At 35.0% G+C, this 18933-nt stretch overlaps 2 protein-coding genes across 2 annotated transcripts; both read right to left on the bottom strand.

The window, feature by feature from the left end:
- Positions 1–3522: 3522 nt before the first annotated feature.
- LOC140959329 (uncharacterized) lies at positions 3523–5537 on the bottom strand. The gene is made up of 3 exons (XM_073417187.1): positions 4733–5537; positions 4020–4628; positions 3523–3869 (listed from the first exon to the last, which is right to left on the bottom strand). Exons 1-3 carry the CDS (start codon positions 5535–5537, stop codon positions 3523–3525), a joined length of 1761 nt encoding a protein of 586 aa, XP_073273288.1.
- Positions 5538–9253: 3716 nt separating this feature from the next.
- On the bottom strand, positions 9254–10237 carry LOC140958448 (photosystem I reaction center subunit VI, chloroplastic-like). The gene is made up of 3 exons (XM_073415889.1): positions 10057–10237; positions 9686–9812; positions 9254–9519 (listed from the first exon to the last, which is right to left on the bottom strand). Exons 1-3 carry the CDS (start codon positions 10179–10181, stop codon positions 9340–9342), a joined length of 432 nt encoding a protein of 143 aa, XP_073271990.1. The 5' UTR covers positions 10182–10237; the 3' UTR covers positions 9254–9339.
- Positions 10238–18933: the final 8696 nt, after the last annotated feature.

The following is an 18933-nucleotide window of genomic DNA, read 5'->3' as shown; positions in this document are numbered from 1 at the left end:
TACTTCATTCCAATATTCCCTACACACACCAAAATCACAGAGGATTAACCTAATAGACTCAAAAAGAAAGAAAAAAATAAAAATAAAATAAAATAAAATGAAACGAAATAAAATAAATCACTGGGTTGCCTCCCAGCAAGCTCTACATTTCTTGTCTATAGGTAGACAACTCCCTTTATAAATTAGGTTGGATCGTGCAAAGGAGTACTCGGCTCCTCTTGCTCCACAATTCCTTCATTAAAAATTTTTAGTCGATGCCTATTCACCTTAAAGGGAATTCCAGAATCTCCATGGATTTCTACAACACCAAATGGAAAAACTTCAGTAACAGTAAAAGGCCCAGACCATTTGGAACGAAGTTTACCTGGCATGAGTTTCAAACGAGAGTTATAAAGAAGAACTTTTTGTCCAGACTCAAATTCCTTGTGCACAATCCTTCATCATGCCACTTCTTTGTCTTTTCCTTGTAGATTTTTGCATTCTCATATGCATCAAGACGAAATTCCTCCAGCTCATTGAGTTGTAGAAGACGCTGGTCACCTGTAGCTTGCACATCAAAGTTCAAAAATTTAGTAGCCCATAATGACATATGCTCTAGTTCAACAGGAAGGTGACAAGCTTTTCCATAGACCAAGCGAAAAGGGGAAGTTCCTATAGGGGTTTTTAATGCTGTTCTATATGCCCACAATGCATCATCCAATTTACTAGCTCATTCCTTCCTCGAAGATCCAACGGTCTTCTCAAGAATTTTCTTAATCTCCCTATTTGACACTTCTACTTGACCACTAGTTTGAGGATGATAAGGTGTTGCCACCTTGTGCGTGATCCCATACTTAGCCAAAAGAGATTCAAAATGGCGATTACAAAAATGTGTTCCTCCGTCGCTAATAATGGCTCTAGGTGTGCCAAATCTTGCAAAAATATTTTTCTTTAAAAATTGGATAACAACCTTAGAGTCATTGGTTCTACAAGCACTTGCTTCCACCCACTTGGATACGTAATCCACAGCCACCAAATATATTTATTTCCTAAGGAATTTGGAAAAAGCCCCATGAAATCAATTCCCCACACATCAAACAACTCACAGACTAAAATATTATTCAATGGCATTTCGTGTCTCCTTGAAATATAACCAACACGTTGGCATTCATTGCAATTCAAAACATAAGTGTGTGCATCTTTGAACAGTGTAGGCTAGTAGAATCCAGCTTGGAGGATTTTTGTGGCTGTTTTACTTGCCCCAAAATGTCCTCCAGTTGGACCACTATGACAATGAGAAAGTATAGAACTTACCTCTTCCGCTGGAATACACCTACGAATAATGCCATCTGCACAGATTCTATACAAAAGAGGATCTTCCCAAAGATAATATTTTAAATCTGAAATGAACTTCTTTTTCTGCTGATATGTAAGATGAGAAGGAATAAATTTACATGACAAATAATTGACAAAATCAGCATATCATGGTAAATTAGAGATGGCATAAAGTTTCTCGTCAGGGAATTCATATCTAATTACATATTTACCTTCCTCGGGCTTCTCCAATTTTGATAGATGATCAGCAAATTGGTTTTCAGTCCCCTTGCGATCCACGATCTCTATGTCAAATTCTTGCAATAGAAGGATCCATCTTATCAATCTTGGCTTGGCATCCTTCTTGTTTAAGAGATACTTCAAAGCTGAATGATCCGTGTGGACTATCACTTTACTCCCTACCAAGTATGGCCGAAACTTGTCCAAAGCAAAAAAAACAGCCAGCAACTCTTTTTCTGTAGTAGCATAGTTTAATTGAGCTCCTGAAAGTGTCATGCTTGCATAGTAGATTACATGCAAGAATTTTTCCCTCTTTTGCCCCAAAACAGCCCCTAAAGCAATATCACTTGCATCACACATGAGTTCAAAAGGTAGATTCCAATTTGGTGCAACAATGATCGGGGTAGTGGTCTACTTTTGCTTTAATACCTGAAAAGCTTGTAAACAATCATCAGAAAAAACAAAAGGAACATCTTTCATTAGCAAATTAGTTAAAGGCTTAGCAATAATTGAGAAATCCTTGATAAATTGCCTATAAAAACCTGCATGCCCAATAAAACTACGAATTCCTTTGACATTAGTGGGAGGAGGAAGCTTTTCTATGATCTCTACCTTAGCTTTATCCACTTCAATACCTTTTTCAGAAATTTTGTGACCAAGGACAATTCCTTCCCTTACCATGAAATGACATTTCTACCAGTTAAGTACAAGATTTGTTTCTTCACATCTCTTTAGAACTTTTGACAAATTAACCAAACAGGAGTCGAAAGAAGAACCAAAAATAGAAAAGTCATCCATGAAGACATCAATATACTTTTCAACCATATCATGAAAAATACATCATACAACGTTGAAAAGTGGCAGGAGCATTACACAAACCAAATGGCCTTCTTTTATAAGCAAATGTACCATAGAGACAAGTAAAAGTGGTCTTATCTTGATCTTCGGGGTCTATGGGGATTTGCATATATCCAGAATAACCATCTAAAAAACAATAGAAAGCATGACCTGCCAAACGCTTTAACATTTTATCAACAAAAGGTAAAGGGAAGTGATCCTTTCTTGTGGCATCATTCAATTTGCGATAATCAATACAAACACGCCACCCAGTCACAGTTCTCGTGGGGATTAATTCGTTATTTTCATTTTCTACAACAGTGATTCCCCCTTTCTTAGGAACAACATGCACAGGCCTTACCCACTTGCTATCGGATATAGGAAAGATCATACATGCATCAAGGAGTTTGATTACCTCCTTTTTGACGACCTCTTGCATAGCTGGATTCAATCTCCTTTGAGGTTGAGTAGTGGGAGAGTGCTCCTTCTCCATTAAAATTTTGTGCATGCACATGGATGGACTAATCCCCTTGATATCAGCTATGCTCCGTCCAATGGCACATATATGATTCTTCAGCACTCTCAAGAGTTTATCTTCCTCATCACCTGTCAAGGAAGAAGAAACAATTACTGGCAATTTATCTTCTTCCTTCAAAAATAAATATTTTAAATGGGAGGAAGTGGTTTGAATTCGAGGAATGGGGGTTCTTCTATGGAAGGTTTGAGTGATTTTGGAATATGTCCAAGCTCCCCAATCTTCGAATTTACTGATTTTGGCAGAGGCTTTGATCCTTCCAAGTAGTACATACATTCCTCCACCTCTCCTCTGTCTGATTCCGTGGACTTTGGGTTAACTAAAAGCTTTTCCAGTGGGTCTTCAATCAAAGTATCCTGCACACTACACTCAACAATATCATCAATAGCATCAATTCTATAACAATCAGAAAATCCAACAGGATATTTCATACTACGAAAAACATTAAAAGTTACATTCTCATCGTTCAACCTCAAAACTAACTCACCTTTTTGCACATCTATGAGAGCTCTTCCAATAGCTAAGAAAGGACGACCTAAAATAAGGGGGATCTCACGATCCTCCTCCATGTCTAGCACAACAAAGTCAACTAGAAATATAAATTTATCAACTTTAACCTAAACATCCGCTGTCTCCCCTCTAGGATATTTAATAGGCCTATCAGCAAGTTGAAGGGAAATAGTGGTTGGTTTCACTTCTCCAATCCCCAATTTCTCAAAACAAGAATAAGGCATAAGATTTATGCTAGCACCAAGATCACACAATGCCTTGTTAAAATTAGAATTACCTATGGTGCAAGGAATGGAGAAACTACCTGGATCCTTAAGTTTTGGAGGAAGTTTATTTTGCAAAATAGCTGAGCACTCCTCAGAAAGCGTAACAGTTTCAAAATCAACAAGTTTCCTCTTTTTAGTCAAAATATCTTTCAAGAATTTAGCATAATAAGGCATTTGAGCCAAAGCCTCTGCAAAAGAAATATTTATGTGCAATTTCTTAAAAACTTCAAGTAATTTTGAAAATTGTTGATCCAATTGTAGTTGCCTTGCTCTTTGAGGAAAAGGAAGTGTATTAATGTCAATATTATCATTAGAGCCAAATTCCTTACCTTTCTTACCTGTCTTCCATGGAGGGGTGGTGTGAGTGTTTTGTTCCTTTGCATCTTCTGTCTTTGATTTCACTCCTCCATCATTCTTTTCCACATCTATAGAATTCAGCTTCTTTGATTCCTCCTCCTCGGCCTTGATCACTGTACTCACTGCATTCACTCCTTTTGGATTTTTCTCAGTATCACTTGGTAGTGTTCCAAGGGGTCCATTTGCTAACTGATTGGCTATTTGACCCATTTGAGCATCCAACCTGCGTAAGATAGCATCATTATTTTGCAGTCTCGTCTCCATCCCCACAACATGTTTCATCATAAAATCCTCATAAATTGATTTTTGATCTTCTTGCTTGAATCCTGGAGGTGCTGCAGGTACCAATAATCCTTGTTGTCTCACTTGTTGAGGAATGGGCAGTGGAGGAATATGTGTTGGATTAAGAGAATTCTCTGTATTCTTCCGAGACAAATTAGGGTGATGCTTCCATCCTGGATTGTATGTGGAATTGTATGGATTGGATTGCTGCCTCCATTGATTCCCCACAAAATTCACTGTTTCTTCATCAAAAATGGGTGTTCCTCCATGACTATTCCTTGGACTTGATTTGCTTGATTTGATTGTAGCTGATAGAATTTATGGGCCAACCCATCAATCTTAGCAGTAAGTGCATTCAAGACATCCATTTCAAGAACTCCAGCCTTCTTTTCTCGTTTAATGTCCGGTCAACCTGCACTATTCTCGGCCATATTTGAAATTATTTCCAGTGCAACTCGTGGAGTCTTCCTGTATAAGCTACCATTGGCTGCCGCATCTAGCATGGAACGCACGTAAAGATCAACTCTATTATAGAAAATCTGAACTTGCTCAGATGAAGAGAAACCATGTTGAGGACACCTCCTCAACATCTCCCTAAATCTTCCCCAAGCTGTATGAAGTGTCTCCCCATCCTTCTGGCGAAAAGATGAAATATCCATACGCAGTTGTGCTAGCTTGGTGGGTGGAAAATATTGATTCATGAACATTTCTACCAAACCATTCCACGTAGTAATAGAACCAGCTGGTAGATCTCTAAGCCATTCTGCTGCTTCACCATACAAAGAAAAAGGGAATAGTCTCAATCTTATGGCATCAGTGCTCACTCCATTAAATTTGATTGTGTCACAGATAGATAAAAATCCTTCCAGATGTGCATTAGGATCCTCAGTCTGCGATCCTCCAAATCTCACTTGATATTGTATCATTTGAATAATGGATGACTTCAACTCAAAATTATTTGCTTCCACAGTAGGGCGAGTGATGCTAGAACCATAACCTCCAGTGGTTTGTCTAGTGAGATCATAGACAGTGCGATCATCCTCCTCGTTGTCCATTACTTCCATCCCTGCTGTTTCAACTTTCTCCTCTTGTTTTAATTGTTCTTCCACGTCAAAGTCTGAGGATTTCTCCCTTTGTGCTCTACGTCTCCGTCGAAAAGTATTCTCAATCTCTGGATCAAATGGCTCCAATTCTGTCCTTCCTTTAGCATGGCTCATGCACAGTAAGATAATTCCTGAAAATAAATAAACCAACTTTAAACGTACGAATATGCGCAAAATCAACAAAATTAAATAAAAACCTAATCTCAAGAAAATAATAAATCCTAATATTAAACAATTCAATCCCCGGCAACGGCGCCAAAAACTTGACCGACGATTTCGGTTGGGAATAAATCTAGCAAGCGGACTAGGTCAAGTTATAGTATTTGGATGATGAGTCCAGGTATCGTACCCACAGAGATCGATGTTTAATTACTAGAATATTAATTATTTTTCCTAATTTAGACTAATAAATTCAATTGAGGGGAGATAAATTAATTAAAACTAAATTAAATAATTTAAATAAATTAACTAAATCACAAAAAATCCAAATTATTAAATTCGACGAAAATTCAAATTATTTAAAACGACTAAGGCGCACAACAGTACCGAGACAAATTATAATCTACGTGTCAAATTCATATTCAATAAATTAATTATCTAATTCACGACGGAATTATCAAAATTATTTATTAAACGATTTCTCGAATTAATAAATCTAATTAAATCTAACAGTCCAATTATTTCTAACTGAATTTAATTATATTCAACCGCATTAAATCGCTGTGAAATTCCAGTTTTTCAACCTAAAGTCGCACACTGAAATCGAATACTATTTCTAGTCAATTTAACCATGTGTTGATTGAAGTAAGAAGCAAATATTAATCTATCGCCTTCCGGTTTTAGATTAACCAACAAATATTCTATTTAATTGGCCAGATTAAAATAACACATGATAAACGACATCAATCAATGAATAAAATAAATAATCTACTTAAATCAAACTTAAAACATCAAAAATAATCTGTCTCGGCCTTATCGTGGCCTTAGTCTATAAAAATCTACTCCATAAATTTAAAATAAAAGTCAAAATCAGTGTTTAAACTCAATGAAGAACACATAGTTAAGACAGAGTGAAAAGAATTCTCAGTGATTTGGCGTGTGTTGAGGAATTCCTCCAGCTTTTATCTTCTGTCTTCCTCCCTTATTTTCCTTCTTCCGCGCTGGTGCTACTTCACAGTAGCTTTCTATTCTGCCCTTCCTCTCATGCGCTTCTCTTCCCTTTCTGCTGTTTCGGCTGCCCCCCTTTTCTGTACGCTTTTGCCCTCTTTTTTATTCTTCCATGGGCCTTCTCCTTCTAATCTTTTTAAGCTTATCTCCAATAAAGAAAAAGTGTAGATAAGATATTTAACAAGATTTACATAGATTTTTCGAAAATTTCAATATCATCGTTGAATAAGAAGATTTTATTTTATATTTCCTTTCTTTTTATATTTTATTTCCTTTGAAATCTAGTAAATTTATTTTATCTCTCAATTTAAACATTTTTCACTTTTATTCAAATCTAAAATTATTAATTCAAATAATCACATAATTAGGGATAAAAATTCTAGATAAGGACAAATATTATAAAATCAAATCCCTAAAATCTTTGTACGATTTGGCCTTATCACTCATCAAGAGAAAATGAATTGCGGAACATGTACACTATCTTTAATATACAACGTGTCCTCATAGAATCCGTCTCCAATGGGCACCTCTCGGAACGGGTTGTAATTGGAGGAGTCACAGGTGGTGGTGGTGCAGCCGGGGCAGGGGTGGAATGATTGCACTCCGTTACGCATCCGAACCCCTTGGCTAGCTCGCATTTTCTCTACCAACAGGGGATTGGGGAACACGAAGATGTTTTTCTTATCCTAGTAAGCGGCCGCGGCTGGTCCAGTGAGTGGTGACTCTGGTTACTCAACAATCGGTTTAAAAATATTTTTTAAACAAAATTTATCTCCTCAAATTTTTTAGTAAACATTTAAACAAGTTTATTTATCGTGTGATTAACAAATTTTCCATTACTTTCTTTTGATCTTCTATTTAATAATAATGATAACAAAATAAATACATAAATTCTATTCATCACCCAAACCGGACTTGATCTAGATCAATTTTAAATATCAAGTAGATTGATTTTTATTTCAATTCGAGATAAAGTTGGTTAAATATTATTTTCCTCAGTCACGATAAATGTAAACTTTTTTTGTCGCCCCCATGGGTAGGGGTGTTCATGGGTCGGTTCGGTTCGGTTTTCGATTTTTTATTTCGGTTTTCGATTTTAGAAATATATAATCCGATATCCGAACCATTTTTCTTCGGTTAGGTTCGGTTTTCTACAAAAACGGTTCGGTTAATTCGGTTTTGGTATAATTATTTAAATTAATAATATAAATATATTGTAAAATATAATATGTTAACTTTCTACATGTTTTCTTAGTAAAATATTTAAATATAAGGTCTAAATTAATTAAACAAACAACAATCAACTAAAAATTGTTCAAAATAATTTTTCATTCACTAAATATCATATCAAAATATATAATATAAATAAAAATATAAAAAATTATTAATTTAATGAAATTTCAGTTTTTTCGGTTTGTTCGATTTTGACATATATAATCCGAAACCGAACCAAATAAACTTCGATTTTAACATTTATATCCGAATTATAAAATTCGGGTTTCGGTTCAGTTCGGCGTTCGGTTCTTTCGATTTGGATTTTCGGTTTTTTCGGTTTTATCTGAAGTTTGAACACCCCTACCCATGGGCGGAGCTTACTGATGCCCAGTGTGGGCTGAGCCCAAGAAAAAAAGTAGTATATATAATTCGGCCAAATAAATAATTTTTTTAAAAATCTTCTACACAAGCTCTTACCCTAATCATTTTCTTTAATTTTGTTTGCAAATTCAACTAATCACACAATTCACAAATCACAAACCATTTCTTCCTGACTCGTGCGGCCGAATAAATATCACTCCAGTCACCATGCTCGTCACTTTTCTAATTTCATTATAGATTGGGCTTCTTACTTAGGTATGTAAAATAGATGTAGGCAAATAATTTTGTTTGTGATAAGATATTACGTTTCAAATTGAAATTTTGAATAAATATTGCCATGAAATATGAATTAATTTTGTTTATATGTACAAATTTGTTCGGTTTTCCAGTTTTTTTTCCTTTGTCTTGAATGTAGAGGCCAAATGGTTGAAAAAAAATGGATATTTTGCTTGGTTATATGCTTGATAATATTATATATTTATTTAGAGCAAAAATTTGCAAGTATAAATTATGTGGATTGATATTTAATATTTTAGTATTATGTAGTCTGTTCCATTTGTTCCTAATTTCCGCCTCTAATACTTTTATGTAATATATTGGTTGTTATTTAATATTGTGGTGATAGATATTGATTATGATTTATATGTTGATAGCTTTATAATTGTTTCAACCTTTCATTTTACCATCATCTTGGCACATTCTGTGAAGAATTAAACTAGAAAAACAAGATTTTATTGTTGATGTATTGGAGAGAGGTGAGATTTCAAGTGGCCGGGGAGTTAATCAAGAAACTACACTTCAACATGTTGAGGATACAATTGTAACGTTGATAATGAATCTATTGTACAAAAGTTTCAAAATATGAAGACTTGAAAAGAACAATTGTAACGTAGTTATTTTGTGATGTTTTATGATTAAAAGATTTTTTGTTTTTGTTTTATTAATTATAGTATATCGTAGCCTACACTGAATCAAAATTCTAGCTCCGCCCCTGGTCGCCCCCATTTTGTTCCACAACATGCATGAGTCGAATGAACATGAAATCAAAGTTTTGGTGACAAATAGTATGATTATAAGTAGGTTGGACATACTTGCAAAAGATTGTTGAAATGATACATGATCGATTAAAAAGAGTCGAAGAACTAAGACAAGATTAGATTCTCCCACGAGGCCCGGGTGTGGGTGGTAGTTTAGGGCCGTTGGCGATGGGCAGAATGTCTCCGGTGGCATGGGAGCTGACATAAGCAAGTGTGGCGCCTCCGACCAAAATCAAGAATTTGAGCAACAGACCTCTCTTGGTGAAAGGAGCAGCAAATGTCTCAAAGAACTTGCTCTGCAATTAATAATTTTGATAATTTATAAACAAGTATTACCTAACTAATCAATTTAAAAATATTTTATTACTTTTAGTTTTCCATTTTTATTCTAACTAATCAATTTAAAAATATTTAAATCAACAAAATCTTAAATATATTATTATTATTATTATTTAAAAATACCTGGAAGGAGTTGTATGGTGAAGGTCCATCCGAACCGTATACGTCCCATTGTCCAGTGGTGTTAGCGATATCATCCAAATCAAAGTACACACTCTTTTCACCATACTTGGCCACCACAGCACCAGCCCTGCACAATTTTTTAATATTTAATTTTTTTTTTATAAATTTTTTTCAACTTTAATTTACATTATAAAATTTAAAATAACTCAGATCAAATCATTTATACTATACATGCATACATTAAATGTTGTACATAAAAAATGTTGTCGTATAAAATAATAACATTACAATAATTTTTTTACTAAATTTTAGTAAATGACACAAATATATAATTTATAGGCACATAAAATTTGATTGATTAACCGTGTTACCGGGAGTTTGTTGGCCGGAAGGCGGCACGGGATTGCTTAACATGAAGCCTGGTTCCGGTAATGGAGCTTCCGGAGAGGCCGTTGACGGTGGCGGCGGCGGCGCCAAAGGTTGCAAGAGATGCCATTGCAAGATGTGTGTTCGAGTAATGTACTGAAATAAACTAATTTGATTTTTATTTGGCTGAGTGGAGTTTCTTTGATCTTTTTGATTGGATATTGGTCTGCCACGTGGATTTTTATATTCTATGAAAGGATATGAGATCCCATTCGATGGTGCCACGTATGCTAGAGTTGGATAAGCCTATCCCCTTTGAGATTTTAGTTTCTTTTTCCTTTGAAATTCATAATTTGGTATTAATAAATGCAAAATCTTGGCATTCTTCATTAGTTGTAGCATGGTTGCACGATTAATTTAAGTTGGGTTTGAAGTGGAGGATTTGGATTTGAAAGATATATGAAAAGATGAGTTGAAATAATCCGATATTGAAATGCGTAATAAACACTAAAAAAAACTGATTCATGTTACAAATACGTTGTCCAATGAATTTTTCCAAACAAAAAAATTTGAATTGAAATCTATAACTTTAAACCCATTCAATCTAAATACAACCTCAATCGAGGATTTGGATTTGAGAAAATGATTTGAGCGAGAATTTTAAATGAATCTCTTTTGAGATAATTTGAAATCAATTGCATTAGTTAATAAACAAGTAGACTTCAAATTTGTTATTAAGGGTTTCAAATTATTAACTTCAAATCTATTGAAACCTTAAGTTTTACAAAAATTGAATTATTCTTTACGTGAATTTAAATCCTTCCATGGGAACCATAAGTTTTCAAAAATTTTATGTAAACATAGCTAAAATTTGATATTGAAAATCTTTTTTATTCATTTTTCACTGTAATTAATTTTGTATGAAGTAACTCCGCCACACGGACAGAGCGTAGAGAATATTTTTAATTGGCCTATAAATTTGGGCCTGATCCAGTTAGGTGCACTAGTCCAAATGATTAAACACGGAACAATTGAAAAAAAAAAGGAAAAGAGAATGTGTATGATAATAGACGCTGAGATTTTTTTGTATCTTAGTAACTTCAGACTTCAGACTTCTGGTCCCGGGGAAGGTGAATTTGAAGGTAACTTTCTTCATTAATCAGCTTGAAATTCCTTTTTTTTGTGGTTCAAAACTCATTTTCTGGTTGAATTTGATAAGGTTAGATGGCATCAATAACAGCAAGACACCATTGAAGTTGGTCAATGGAAGACAATCCCTGTACGGGACTCCTCAGAAATTGGCAATGCCTTCCACTAAAGGTAGACAAACAATTTACCCATTTCAAAATTTCAAGCTTGAAAAAGTATATGTGGAAACTGCCAAAAACACCTACAAAACCGTGTCAGAGTTGAGCTGAAAATCGGACCGCATTTTAGAAAATGTGGCAACGTTTAGATCTTTAGCTGAATTTGATAAACTTGTTCTAGTTTTACATTTCTTTATCCAGTTTTTCTTATTGTGTGCTGTCTAAGTAGGGTGCAGGAAAATGTTGGATTATGTTTTAAAAAGTTGCATTCTTTAATGTATGCATCGTATGATGAAGCTCGGATTCCATATTTGGAAATTGTGGCTACGGCAATTCTTTGTTGGGATATTTTCTTGATGCTATTTGCGATGAAAAAGTTAATTTAGTGCTTGCCGTAGATTAGGACTTGACAAGTAGTTTGGGTTTGTGGAAACAGAGGTTTTCTAACATGTCCCACTTTATTTCCGAGACAAGAATACAATGGTGTGGTTAACGTGCTTGAGGGTCTCTCCTATCTTGGAGGTTAGTCTTTTGGGAGCCAGTCTTTGTGGTTTGAACTCACCTCTTTTGCTTCTATCCTTCCATCGGTGCTGTGAGAATCGACTGAGCGGATGGCTATCTAGGAAAAGGCTACCATCGGGACAGTTTAGGTGATTTACTTGGTAACTTATATAGGACAAAGTAAGTTTAACATTGTGGTTTCTCGAAGTGTCCGTTAGTGTCCATCAATGAATTTGTTCTTCTAATATGGTATCAGAGCGTTAAAATTCTGATTGATCTTCGCTTCAATTTCAAATCATCAGATTCACCTCTCGATTTTCGAAGATGGTGAAAGGCGGTGGTCAAGCGGTTAACAACAATCAGAATCATGCTTCCGTGAATCGCATCTTTGCTGAGGATTCGAGCAATCCATACTTCCTGCAAAATGGCGATCATCTAGGTCTTATCTTTGTATCTCATCCGCTTTCTTGTTCGAATTACAACACTTGGAGCATAGCTATGGCCATGGCCTTAACTGCCAAAAATAAGCTTGGCTTTGTGGATAACATTGTGGCTCGTCCCTCACCAGATGATCTCCTGTACGGTGCTTGGGTTCGATGTAATAGTATGGTAACTTCGTGGATTTCGAATGCGGTTGCTCGTGAAATTGCTGATAGTCTCATATATATGTTGACCTGTCATGAGGTTTGGATTGACCTGCGTGATCGGTTCTAACAGAGTAATGCACCAAAGATTTATCAAATTAAGAAGTTACTCGGTGCTTTCAATCAATGATCTCTGAGTGTTAGTTCCTACTACACAAAGTTGCGAACACTTTGGGATAAACTGAGAGATTATCAACCTGCTTCCGTCTGCAACTGTGGATCGATGAAATATTGGGTGAATTACCATAGTCAGGAATGTGATATGTAGTTTCTAATGGGTCTAAATGACTCCTATGCACAAGTGCGCGCACAAATCTTGTTGGTTGACCCTCTCCCTGGCATTGCCAAGGTATTTTTTCTCGTGGCTCAGGAGGAGAGACAAAGGTCCATCACGTCTGGTACTTCCAAATTGCACATTGATGCTTCATTTGTCTCGAATGCATCCTCTGTCGTGGGAACTGTAAGGAAGTTAATTAGTTCCAAAGGCAAGTGATAAAGTTTGCTCTTATTGCAACTACACTAATCATAAAGTAGTTAAGTGTTACAAGTTGCATGGTTTCCCTCCTAGACATCCCAAGTTTGGACTGAAGCCACCTTTCGGAAAGTTCCGAGCATGCCAAACTTATGTCTCTCCAGATCTTGCTTCAAATACCTCTGTTGATTCTCTCACTCATGGTCAGTGTAATCATCTTATTGAACTTTGAGCTCCAAGATCCAGACAATGAGTAACTCAACTTTGGAACGACAACAGCAAGAGTCATCGGTGTCTTGCTTCAATGGTATTTTTTCTCTGTTCGATACTTTCCCTGCCATTCAACGCCTGGATTGGGTAATGGATACAGGAGCTACACACCACATATGTTGTTCCATGTCTCTTTTTACCACATTTAGGCAAATCAATTCCAAAGTGATTTTTCCAAATAATTTTTCAATAAGTGTTACCCATGTTGGTTCTATCCAATTGACCAGCAACCTTGTTCTTAACGACATCTTATATGTACCATAGTTTAAATTTAATTTACTTTCCCTTAACTACTCTCACTAAGTCTCTTTCATGTTCAGTGTGCTTCTGTTCTGATGTTTGTAAAATCCAGGATATCAACCAAGCCAAGGTGATTGAGATGGGTAAGCGCATTGGAAATATATATGTGCTGAGCAAGTTCGAGAATGTATCTTCTCCAGTCGTTTGTAATACCTCTGTTGATCTTTCACATTTATGGCATTTTCGCATGGGACACCCTTCATTTGTTAAGCTTTCTACCTTAAATAGATATCTAAGTTCTTCTTCTGCAAAGCAAAGTAATGTGCCTTGTTCTATTTGCCACTTATCAAAACAAAAACGGTTGCCTTTTATTTCTCAAAACAATATGTGTAATGTGTCTTTCCAGCTTTTACATATTGATATTTGGGGTCCTTTTAGCCCAATTTCTGTTGAAAGACATAAATGCTTCTTGACCATAGTGGATAATCATTCTCGTTTTACTTGGACATACATGCTGAAAGCTAAGTGTGATGTCCAAACCATTTTTCCAATCTTTTATCAAATGATATGTAGTCAATTTGGTGTCAACATTAAGGGGGTTCGGAGTGACAAAACCCTAGAACTCAATTTCACAGATTTCTTCCATCAAAAGAGAATTGTTCATTTTCATTCTTGCGTCGAAAGACCCCAACAGATGTCTGTTGTTGAGCGAAAGCATCAGCATATTCTAAATGTGGCTCGAACAATCCTTTTTCAATCAAACATTCCCCTGGTCTATTGGACTGATTGTATTCTTATCGCTGTTTATTTGATCAACCGTACGCCTTCAGTCTTACTTGCGAATAAGTCGCCCTTTGAATTGTTACACCTTAAACAGCAATCTTATTCACATTAAAAAAAATTTCTGTTTGTGTTTTGCTTCAACTCATGTCTCTGCTCAAAACAAATTCTCTTCTAGGGCAATCAAATATGTGTTCAAAGGTTACCCACCGGGCTACAAAGGATATAAGTTGTTGAATATAGAGAATGATGAGTTGTTCATTTCACGGGATGTCATCTTCCATGAACATGCTTTTCCTTTCAAAGACACTCCATCCTCTCATGCTTCTCTGATATTTTTTCTGATAATATCATACCAATTCATGACTCTCCACAAATAATTCCCAATTACTTTCAAAAGCACACTAGATCCAATCGTATCGTTCATACCCCATATCATCTCCACGACTATCACTGTTTTATTGTCACCTCCACTCTTCCTTGCCCAACAGCACACCCTTTGTCTACCTATCTTAGTTCTCATAGACTTTCCCCTTCATTTTCTACTCTTGTCAACAATATATCCTCCGTTATTGAACCAGAACACTATTTTCAAGCTGTTGTTGTTCCTGAGTGGAGACAAGCAATGGCTGATGAACTCAGTGCCTTAGAAGCCAATCACACTTGGTCAATTGTCCCCTTGCCTCACGGCAAATCTGTTATTGGCTGTCGATGGGTATATAAAGCTAAGTTTTCTGCCAATGGTTCCCTGCAACGATACAAGGCAGGTTTAGTGGCTAAAGGATACACACAACAGGAAGACATTGATTACCTTGAAACCTTTTCTCCGGTGGCCAAACTTGTGACTGTCAAAGTCTTGTTGGCTTTAGCCGTTGCACGAGGTCAAAATGTCTGGAGTATTCAAAGAGCCAAATCAAACATTTGGAGCTCCAAAATACATACTTTGTAGGTCAAAATAAATACTTAATTTTATTTCATGATTAGAGATGAACTATGTTTTTTTTAAAATAAAATGACATTAATAAGTCATCATAATGCATTTTCCATGAAAAGACCAACAATGACTGAATTTTTAGTGATTACTCGAAAATACAATATTTACTTATACATTTGAAATATTCAAAAAACGAAATCAAGTATCTGAAACCTCATAATAAGTAGTTTATATGTCAAAAATAAGTATTTACTCTTATTTCATGATAATTGAGAAACAATATTTTTAAAAAAATAATATTGTAGATGGAGAAGATACGTGTAATTTTTGTGGATAAAATAATATTTATTTAAATAATAAAAGGAAAAAAATGTAAATTTGGGTTTGTAAGGAATTAAAACTAAAATTATAACATTGTCAGGTACTAATTCTTAAAAAAAAATGTGGTAATGTATTTTAATTAAATATTTAGGCTATGCTTGTTTTAAAATTTTAAAATTTTAAAAAATAAAAACATTGTTCTTTTTTTATTTTCATTTCTATTAAGAATTAATTTATTTTAAATATATTAAAAATCATTATGAAACGTATGCAATTCGTTTTGCTTTAAAAGTACTAGATAAAAAAAAAATTTCTCCCTCATAATTTCGGCCGAAACACGTACCAAATAAATAAAGTATTTTTGACACAATTTTAAAAATAAAACAACCAACTAATATTTGAAAATCAAAGAAAATAGTTTAAACATAAAACCAAACTTAAAAAACAATAATTTGAAAAGTATAGTTCATACTAAAATCTCTCAAAGCATAAATAAAAAGTCGTAAAAATATCTTTAACGTAAACTTAAAATCATAAGTGCGGAAAAATAGAAGCGCTGGTCCTCGGGTTATATGAACCTTCAGTCCAGCAAGGTCAACCATCAAGACCTCCATCAAACTCACCTGCATTAATCACATCTAGTGAGTCTAAAGACTCAACATATCATAATCTTTATAACAAATAATACATATACAACTCACATGCAACAGTGAAAATATTTTTTTACGCAAAATACCATTTCATTACATGCATAACTTAAACCTCAAAAATTTCTTTTTTTTATCATTTCATTCCATATATACTTTCATCATGAGCATAAACATTTTGTCTTTTATTGAATTCAGATCGTTAATCGTGACTTTCCTTTTCCTCATAAAGTCGATGGATCCATCTACATGTAACTACAGTACTGGACAGCGAGGACATCAGCGACACTCTCACCCTTCGACTGAGACTTGGCCTATCCTCATCATATGAAAATACGATCGTCGGGTTTTCTTTGGGGCCTTCTTCCATAAATGAGCTTTCTCTAGGGTCTTTTCCCTCACGATATCTCCATTCATAACATCATATCATCATAATAGTCACGATTACTTCACCTCCTCCAGTGTTTCACATTTTCATCACTTTATAAAAATCAATGCATTTAATATCATTTTTCTTTTAAAACCAAGTATGCAACATTCCTTTTAACTTTATCGTTTCATCATAAATTCCATAAACAATCATAAAATTCAATAAATATTTAAAATAAACATTTTAGCATATAAAACAGCATTCAGAGCACTGTCATGACGTTTACTAATTCTCGGGTGTAAAATTATCGTTTTACCCCTAGACGTAAAATTTCACGTTTTTGATTTTTTTTCATAATTTCATTGACTCTACCATGTCCCAAATAATTATTTAAGCTTAAATAAAATTTCTCATAATTTTATTTAGCTTAAATACGAGGTTTTTTAATTAATCCTTAATTATTCGTTTTTAATGTGTTTTAATCCTGAATAATTTCAAACTTTAATACTGAAACGTCTACTCGTTTTAAAATGCGGAAAATATTTTTTTTTAAAGCTCTCAGTTTAAAAATAACATTTAAATAAATCGCATGCATGCAACCCTACTTAAAAACATCATTTAAAAACTATTACCAGTAATTACCAATAAAATCAGATGGAATAAGGACGAGTAAATTCATGACATCAACTGTAAAATAAAACAGCGTGTAAAATCATCGTATCCTCTCCAAAACCAAAAATCCTGATGTGCGGAAAACTCATAGGTCCTCGGGTCGTGTCGCCCACCAGGTCCGCTGACTTAGAGTCCAGCACCTCCAGTCTCCTCGACATCAAACTCACATGCATCACACACGCCTAGTGAGTCTAAAGACTCAACACACCTGTACCATTAATAACAAGTACATATACGTAACACACAACAGTGAAAAATATCATACTCAACATAACTTTCATGAACTTAAAAGCATGACATAAACGTGTCGTGAAAAATCATAACGTGTCAAATCGTGTCATCTCATATCAGCATATACGTGTCAAAACAGCTCATCATATCAACATAAACTTAAACATTTTCTTTTAATTGAATTCAGTTCATTAGTTGTGACTTTCGTATCAGCTCTATCGATGGATCCATCTATAAAAACCGTGGTACCCGGCGGCAAGGGACATAGCGACAGCATTACCCACCCACTGAGCCCAAGCCTCAGCTCATCATATCATGTCATCGTATACATATAAATCGTCAGTCAAAACCAAATCTCATTTTTCAAAAATGACATCATAATCATCACTTAATAAAATCGTGCATAAACGTAACTTTTTCCTTAAAACCAGGCATGCAAAGTTTTTATTATAATTGCGTAAAAATCATAAACATAATGCATAAACATTCAAAATATCATGAATTTTGCTCAGGGCGCTGCCAGGACCAAAATCTCTCCCCGGATGCAAAATGACCATTTTGCCCACGGAAACCCGAAAATTATCGTTTCACCCCTGGACCTCTAAAATTGACCCGAAACTTACCAAACTCCTTAAAATGTCCCAGAATATTTTTTTAAAAGTATTCCTAGACGAAAACCTGAGACAAAATCAGAACTTAACTGATTCGTTTTAAAACTTGGACCGGGGTCCCGGTTTTAACCCGAATCGATTCGAAACTTAATCAAATTCTTCTCAACTATCTACCATGTCTTAAAAACACTTAATAGGCCCTAGAAAAATGTCAATAAGCTGCTAATCCACGGCTGAAATTTCCAGAACCTACATTCATCTCTCGGTCCTATCCCATTACACCACCTCATGTGCAGATATCCCTCAAAAACTCTCGCCTCAAGCTCTACCATCGCTCCAGCCATAAACCATGTTGGATCTCGGTTTTCTACGTGCCCAAACGCAGCGGAAGTTTAAAATTTTTATTTTATTTTGAAAAAAAAATAATTCTTTTGGACACTCGTATGGTTTTCAGGAATTAAACATGCATAGGATGTTTAAAAATTATACCTTTGTGAATTAAATCACTGGACTCCAACTAATCCGGTATAAATGGATTAGCTCTTGTTGATTCCCTACGAACTTTCTTCGATGAAATCCTCCTACCAAGTCAACGACTGGATGGTTTATTCCTCTTCCAATTTGCACTAGAAAATATGGAAGAAGTTTTACGTAGGAGAAAAATTAATTGAGAGATGGCTCAAATTTTCCTTAAAAAAGGGTAGTGGCCGATTTTTCCTTTGAAAGTGAAAGTCTCGAAGACCTTGTGTTGTGGTAGGCTAGGGTTTTTAATTAACATGTGTTATTTATAATTAAATAATAGCCTAATGACATAATTAACATTAATGGGCTTGATTTAATTAATTGGGCTAGTCCAACTAGTTTAATTAATTTAATCAAAGC

The sequence above is a fragment of the Primulina huaijiensis genome, chromosome 15 (assembly GCF_012295235.1).
Source record: "Primulina huaijiensis isolate GDHJ02 chromosome 15, ASM1229523v2, whole genome shotgun sequence".
NCBI classification, from domain to species: Eukaryota; Viridiplantae; Streptophyta; class Magnoliopsida; order Lamiales; family Gesneriaceae; genus Primulina; species Primulina huaijiensis.
The sequence above is the reverse complement of the archived record's forward strand: the minus strand, read 5'-3'. Positions and strand labels throughout refer to the sequence as shown.

Coding starts and splice junctions, on each gene's coding strand:
- LOC140958448 (XM_073415889.1), bottom strand. CDS start 10,181: ATGGCATCTCTTGCAACCTTTGGCGCCGCCGCCGCCACCGTCAACGGC. Junction 9,813..10,056: donor TTCCGGCCAACAAACTCCCG/GTAACACGGTTA, acceptor AAAATTGTGCAG/GGCTGGTGCTGTGGTGGCCA. Junction 9,520..9,685: donor CACCATACAACTCCTTCCAG/GTATTTTTAAAT, acceptor TATTAATTGCAG/AGCAAGTTCTTTGAGACATT.
- LOC140959329 (XM_073417187.1), bottom strand. CDS start 5,537: ATGAGCCATGCTAAAGGAAGGACAGAATTGGAGCCATTTGATCCAGAG. Junction 4,629..4,732: donor TATGGCCGAGAATAGTGCAG/GTTGACCGGACA, acceptor AAATTCTATCAG/CTACAATCAAATCAAGCAAA. Junction 3,870..4,019: donor CACCCCTCCATGGAAGACAG/GTAAGAAAGGTA, acceptor TTTCTTTTGCAG/AGGCTTTGGCTCAAATGCCT.